This window comes from Myotis lucifugus, unplaced genomic scaffold, assembly GCF_000147115.1.
Source record: "Myotis lucifugus unplaced genomic scaffold, Myoluc2.0 scaffold_9, whole genome shotgun sequence".
NCBI lineage: Eukaryota > Metazoa > Chordata > Mammalia > Chiroptera > Vespertilionidae > Myotis > Myotis lucifugus.
The window spans coordinates 5,890,054-5,896,053 of record NW_005871057.1 but is presented as its reverse complement, the minus strand read 5'-3'; the positions used below and the strand labels follow the sequence as shown (position 1 = coordinate 5,896,053).

Genomic DNA, 6,000 nt, shown 5'->3' with positions numbered 1-6,000 from the left:
ACCTTCAGTCTGTCAGTGGGCCCAAAGCATCTTCTCTCCCTTGGTATCTCTGGGACTGGGATGTGTATCTGACTCCCATCTCCTTTTCACCTTTTGCTGCTGTTGGCAGCTGCCGGCTCAGGGGCATCCCACCTCTGGTCCCTGGGTTCCACTGCCCTCGACAAGGGCTCCAGGACCCAGTCTTGCACCCGCCCACAGCCGGGAGGGCCAAGACTCTGAGCAGGATATTTAAGTTGAGGGGCCAGCCTCCTGGGCGAATAGAAATTTAAAAGAAAAAAAAAAGATATATGCAGAAGATATATGTTAACTGCAGTATTATTCACGGTGCCCAAGACATGGAAAACAACTGAAGTGTCCTTTGGTAGATGACTGGATAAAGATGTGGTACATATAAACAATGGAACACTACTCAGATGAAACGCTGCCATTTGTGTCATGGGTGGATCTTGAGAATATCAGGCGAAGCGAAGTAAGTCAGAAAAAGTCACTCATGATTTTACTCATATGTGGGATGTAAGACTGAAAGCAACAAATGAATAAACAGAAAAAACAAAAACAAAAACAAAAACTCAGAGACCTAGACAACAGTATGGTAGTTACCAGAGGGAGGTTAGTAAAGTATAAGGGGGTCAAATATATGGTGACAAAAGAAGATTTGACTTTGTGTGGTGGATATATAATACAATATATAGATAATGTATCATAGAATGTACACGTGAAACCTATATAATCTTATTAATCATCCCATTAAAATTAATTTTAAAAACTGAAAAATTTAATAAGTAGAATAGTATAGCTTCAAAGGCTACCTTTTTTTTTCTTTTTAAACAATGAGTTAGGCTGAATGATTTCTAGAAGCTCCTCTACAATATTGTCTTAACATACAATGGTGCCTTTGTTTAAGAAGTATTCTCTTTGAATTACATTTGACAAACTTATAGTTTAGAAAAAAGTTGAAATTCTTTAAGCATACTCAGAAGCTAACATTTGCTCCATAAACTGCATATTTGGTTACCAAGGCTAACAGTAAATACTAGGGGCCCAGTGCACGAATTTGTGCACCTTGAAAGGAATTGTGGGCCACGACGCTGCAGTGGGCACAGGGGCAGGTCTCAGCCCATCCTTCGCGCCCCCAACCGGCCCCTCCCGCCATGGCCCCCAGTCTCCTGTCTGTGGGCAGCCCTGCTCCTGCCCGCTGCTGCCGTTCCCACGCACTGACGGCGCCGGCCCTGCTTGCACCCGCTGATGGCACAGAGTAATCGATGCCAGCGCCAGCTGTGGGTGCAAGCAGGACCGGCACCGGCAGTGGATGTGAGCAGTGGCTGCCAGCCTCAATTGCCGCTCAAGAGCAGGGGGAGGTGGAGAAGCCCTGAGGGGTGATCAGGGCTGGCAGCTGCCACTCGCACCCACTGACAGCTCCGAGTGACTGGGGTTGGCACCATGTGCTAGCAGCAGGTGCGAGCAGCAGCTCCAGCACTGGCAGCGGGTGTGAGCAGGGCTGATGCCGGCAGCAGGTGCAAGCGCCCAGCAGGACCACGGCGTGCAAGAAGGAGCAAAGAATTTTTAGTAACCACCAGCGGCTCTCCCTGATGACAGCGACCAGCACCCCACCTTGGTCTGTTGCCCCTGCTCACCTGCTCCACCATCCTGCCACAGCCAATGCCCGCCATGTTCTGCACTCTTCCACCTGCTGCCAACGCCCACCATTGTCTACATGTGCCCCCTGGTGGTCAGCAGCACGTCATAGCAATCGGTTGTTCCGCTGTTCGGTCTATTTGTATATTAGGGTTTTAAATATATATATACTAGAGGACCAGCGCACGAAATTTGTGCATGGGGGGGGAGGGGCCCTGAGCCCAGTCTGCACCCTCTCCAATCTGGGACATCCCTCTCACAATCTGGGACCACTGGCTCCTAACTACTCACCCGCCTGCCTGCCTAATCGCCCCTACTGGCCCGCCTGCCAGCCTGATCACCCCTAACTGCCTATACCTGCCAGCCTGCTCGTCCCCAACTGCCCCCCCTGCCAACCTGGTCACTCCCAACTGCTCCCCCCCACCGGCCTGGCTGCCCCTAACTACCCCCCCCCCCGCCAGCATGGTTGCCCCCAACTGCCCCCCACTGCTGGCTTGGTCGCCCCTCATGGAACCCCCTGCCAGCCTGGGCACCCCTAACTGCCCCCACTGCTGGCTTTGTTGCCCCTACAGCCCCCCTCTGCCAGCCTGGTCGCCTCACACAGCCTGCTGTTCGGTCATTTGGTCGCCCCTCACTGCCCCCCCTGCTGGCCTGGTTGCCTCACACACCCTGCTTGTTCAGTCATTTGGTCGCCCCTCACTAACCCCCCTGCCAGCCTGGTCGCCCCACACAGCCTGGTGTTCAGTCATTTGGTCATCCCTCAATAACCCCCTGCTGGCCTGGTCGCCCCATGCAGCCTGCTTGTTCAGTCGCTTGGTCATCTCTCAATAACCCCCCTGCAGGCCTGGTTGCCCCACCCAGTCTGTTCAGTTGTCCGTTCGGTTGGAATGGCCCCTGGCTCTTTATATATATATATAGATAGATAACATTGCTGTAGATATATCTTTACTTCAAATATTAATTAAAATGTACAAATTTTCTTGAATTGGAATTTTAATCCCTAAATTACATAATGAGAACTTAGCTTACTAGCTTTTTTGCTAGTACTTCTGTTTGATTTAGGAGGCTTGAAATGAGTGAAAGGCACTCTATTTTGGCAAACTGTAAATGTCATATTTTGTACTCTTATCAGATTTTGATAGCTGTGAGAATCATAAAAGTCTATACATAATTTTAGTTCTTTAGATTAATGTAACCAAATAAGATATGTAGGTTAAGTAAGCTACTATTAAAATTTAATTCTATGTCCTAGAGCAGTTTTGTAAATCAAATTAAGGAATTCAAATGTGAAATTACCTCCAGATCTTTAATAATATCATGTAGTTCTGAATCAGCAGTAATAAAAGATGTTAAAGGTGAGTATATATTTGATTCATTTGAATTGGATGTTGTTTTTCTTCTCTCTCTATTTGCTTCAGACATTTTTCTCTTGAGTATTTGGGAGGAAGAAGTAGGTTCAATGGCATTAACAGGCAAAAAGTCTATAAGAGAAAAGGCATTCTCAAAACACAAATTTTCTTCTCGATGGGAATGAACATGTAGGTTTTCCATTTGTTTTCTGATGTTAGAAATAACAGAGCTCGAAAAGTCTGGCAAAAAATCTGATGTAGACATCATTTCTTGATTTGCAGGACTGTTGTTACATACTCCCTCAATATCTGCTTTATTTTTAACTTGATCTTGCATTTTCTTTTCTTTTGCCATTTTTAATGCCAGGTCATTGACATCTAAGTTTGACCGAGTATGATAGACTTTCCAATGTTTCTTCAGCTTCCTGTTTCTCTCCTGAGCTCCATGAGTATTGATATTTGAGGAATCGATTCCGTAAACTTTTAAGCCATACTTCAGGGACAAATAGGAACTTAGGTAGCCTTTTCCAGAACCCAGGTCAATTACCTAAAGAAAAACAGAATGAATTAAAGTAAACAAATGGTTGTATACTTTATACAACCTGTTACGTTTTTTATTTTAATTTTGATTTCTATTAAAAATCAACTACACTTATCACTTTTATTTAAGTTTTTAAAAGAAATTCTAGACAGTGTAATATCAAGAAAAAGATACAAAAGTCATAAATATTGGAAATAAAACTCTTCTTCATAGATAATATGACTGTGTATCAGAAAATACTGAATAATATACCAAAAAAGCTAACACAGAAAGTGAATTTAGCAATGTGTCAGAATACAGGATCATTAGAAATTAATACTAAACCACTAGAATATATAAATACAGTAACAAATTATAAAATATTTGAATTAAAATAGCATAATATAATACCTAGTAATAAATGTAACAAAGGTTGTGTAAGGTCCCTATATATTGAAAACTACAAAACACTGCATAGAAAAAATTTAAAAGATTAAATAATGATATACCATATTGACAAAACATGAGACTCAATTTTAAGACGGCAATTTCCCAAACTGACATAGATTCAATGCAATCCTAATAAAAATTCCAGCAGATTTTTAAAAAGAAATTGACAAACAATATTACAATTTATATGAAAAGGCACAGTTCCTAGAATAATCACAACACTTTTGAAAAAGAATAAGGTTGGAGGATTTACACAATTTTGGAATCAATATAAAACTAGAGTAATCAAAACAGTATAATGCTAGTATAAAAATAGACATATAAACCAATGAAAAAAATAGAGTTCTGAAACATACTAATACTAATATAAACAACTGATTTTTCAAAAAAACTGCTAAGGTAATTTGATGAAGACAAGAGTCTTTTCAACAAATGGTGCTGTTATAACTGGATGTCTGTATGAAAAAATGAACTTTGCTTATGGCATTCCAAAAACAAAATTAATTAAAAGTGGATCACATATCTAAATGTAATAGTAAAAACTAATAGCTTCTTAAAGAAAACATAAAAAAATCTTTGTGACATTAGGAGAGGCAAAGATTACTTATGTAGAACATTAAAAGCATGAACTACAAATAATTGAAAAAATAAACCTCATTAAAAATGAAAACTTTTGCTATTTAAAATAGTTAAAAAGGAAAAGAACTACTGAATAGTGTATTTGCAAATCATTTATTTGACATATGGTTCATGTCCAGAATATATAAAGAACTTTTGCAACTCAGTAATAAGACAAGCAACCAATTAAAAATGGGCAAATAATTTGAACACACACTTCACAATATCCTATCTAATAAAGAGGGAATATGCTAATTGACCCTCACACCATCACAAAGATGGTGGCACCCACAGCCAATAAGGAGGGGATATGCTAATTGCTGCCATGCCCTCAAAAATGGCGGCACCCACAGCCAATAAGGAGGAAATATGCTAATTGACTGCCACGCCCTCAGAGATGGCGGTACCCAGTACCCTCAGCCCCGTCAGGGTGCGCCTGCCTCTGGAGTCCCCCAGTCCCCTCAGCCCCCAGCCACTCAGGGACAGCCCGAGGCGCAGGCAAACCTCAGATGGCAGCTACCCAGCCGACGCCCGAGGTGCAGGCAAGCCTCATATTTCGGCTGCCCAGCCGCCCAGGTCCAGCCTGAGGCGCAGGCAAGCCTTGGATGGCGGCTGCCCAGGCTGCCCGAGGCTCAGGTAACCAGGGCCGGCCGAGGCTTGCGCTGCTGGCAGTGGCAGCAGCAGAGGTGTGATGGGGGCGTCACTTTCCCCTGATTGTTGGGTCACCTCCTGCCCCTGAGGGCTCCCGGACTATGAGAGGGGGCAGGACGGGCTGAAGGACCCCCCTCCAGTGCATGAATTTTCATGCACCGGGCCTCTAGTGTCATATAAACAGCCAATATTAAAAGATGCATAATATCACTTGTCATCAGGGAAATGCAAACTAAAATCATAATGAGAAATGCACAAATGTAAAATTGTACAGCACTTTGGAAGACAGGGGTAGTTTAACATAAAGTTAAAACATACACTTAGTATATAATCTACAAATCCCACTCTGGACTAATTATTCAAGAGAAATAAAAACATGTCCACACAAAGTCTTGTAAGTGAATAGTAATAGCAGCCAAATAAAGGTAACAACTCAAATGGTCATGAACTGGTAAATGAAAAAACATTTATAAACATACTGTGGTCTACTACCTAGCAAAAAAGAGAAACAAAGGGTAAATATAACAACACTGAGAATGTTCAAAAGCTATGTCATAAAGATGTCAAACACAAAATGTCATTTGTACAATGTTCTAGAACAGTCAAAACTATAAGCAAATCAGTAGTTCCCTGAGAATAGAGGAGAAAATAACTTGCAAAAGGGCATGGAGGACACTTTTTATCATGACAGAAATATTTTTTATTATGGTGATGGTTACACAACTGCATACAATTACCAAATTTATCAAACTGAACACCTAGAATTGGAGAATATAT

At 42.1% G+C, this 6,000-nt stretch overlaps 1 protein-coding gene across 6 annotated transcripts in view; it reads right to left on the bottom strand.

Moving 5' to 3' along the window:
* METTL25 (methyltransferase like 25) overlaps positions 1-6,000 on the bottom strand; it is a 91,298-nt gene that overhangs the window by 58,778 nt on the left and 26,520 nt on the right. For all 6 annotated transcript variants that reach the window (XR_002828037.1, XM_006083980.3, XM_023749762.1 and 3 more), the window contains one exon: positions 2,932-3,531. Coding sequence is in view for 5 of the 6 variants with exons in the window: in XM_006083980.3 (XP_006084042.2) it covers positions 2,932-3,531 (600 nt within the window). In the remaining variant the exon portion in view is untranslated. The remainder of the gene's footprint in view (positions 1-2,931; positions 3,532-6,000) is intronic.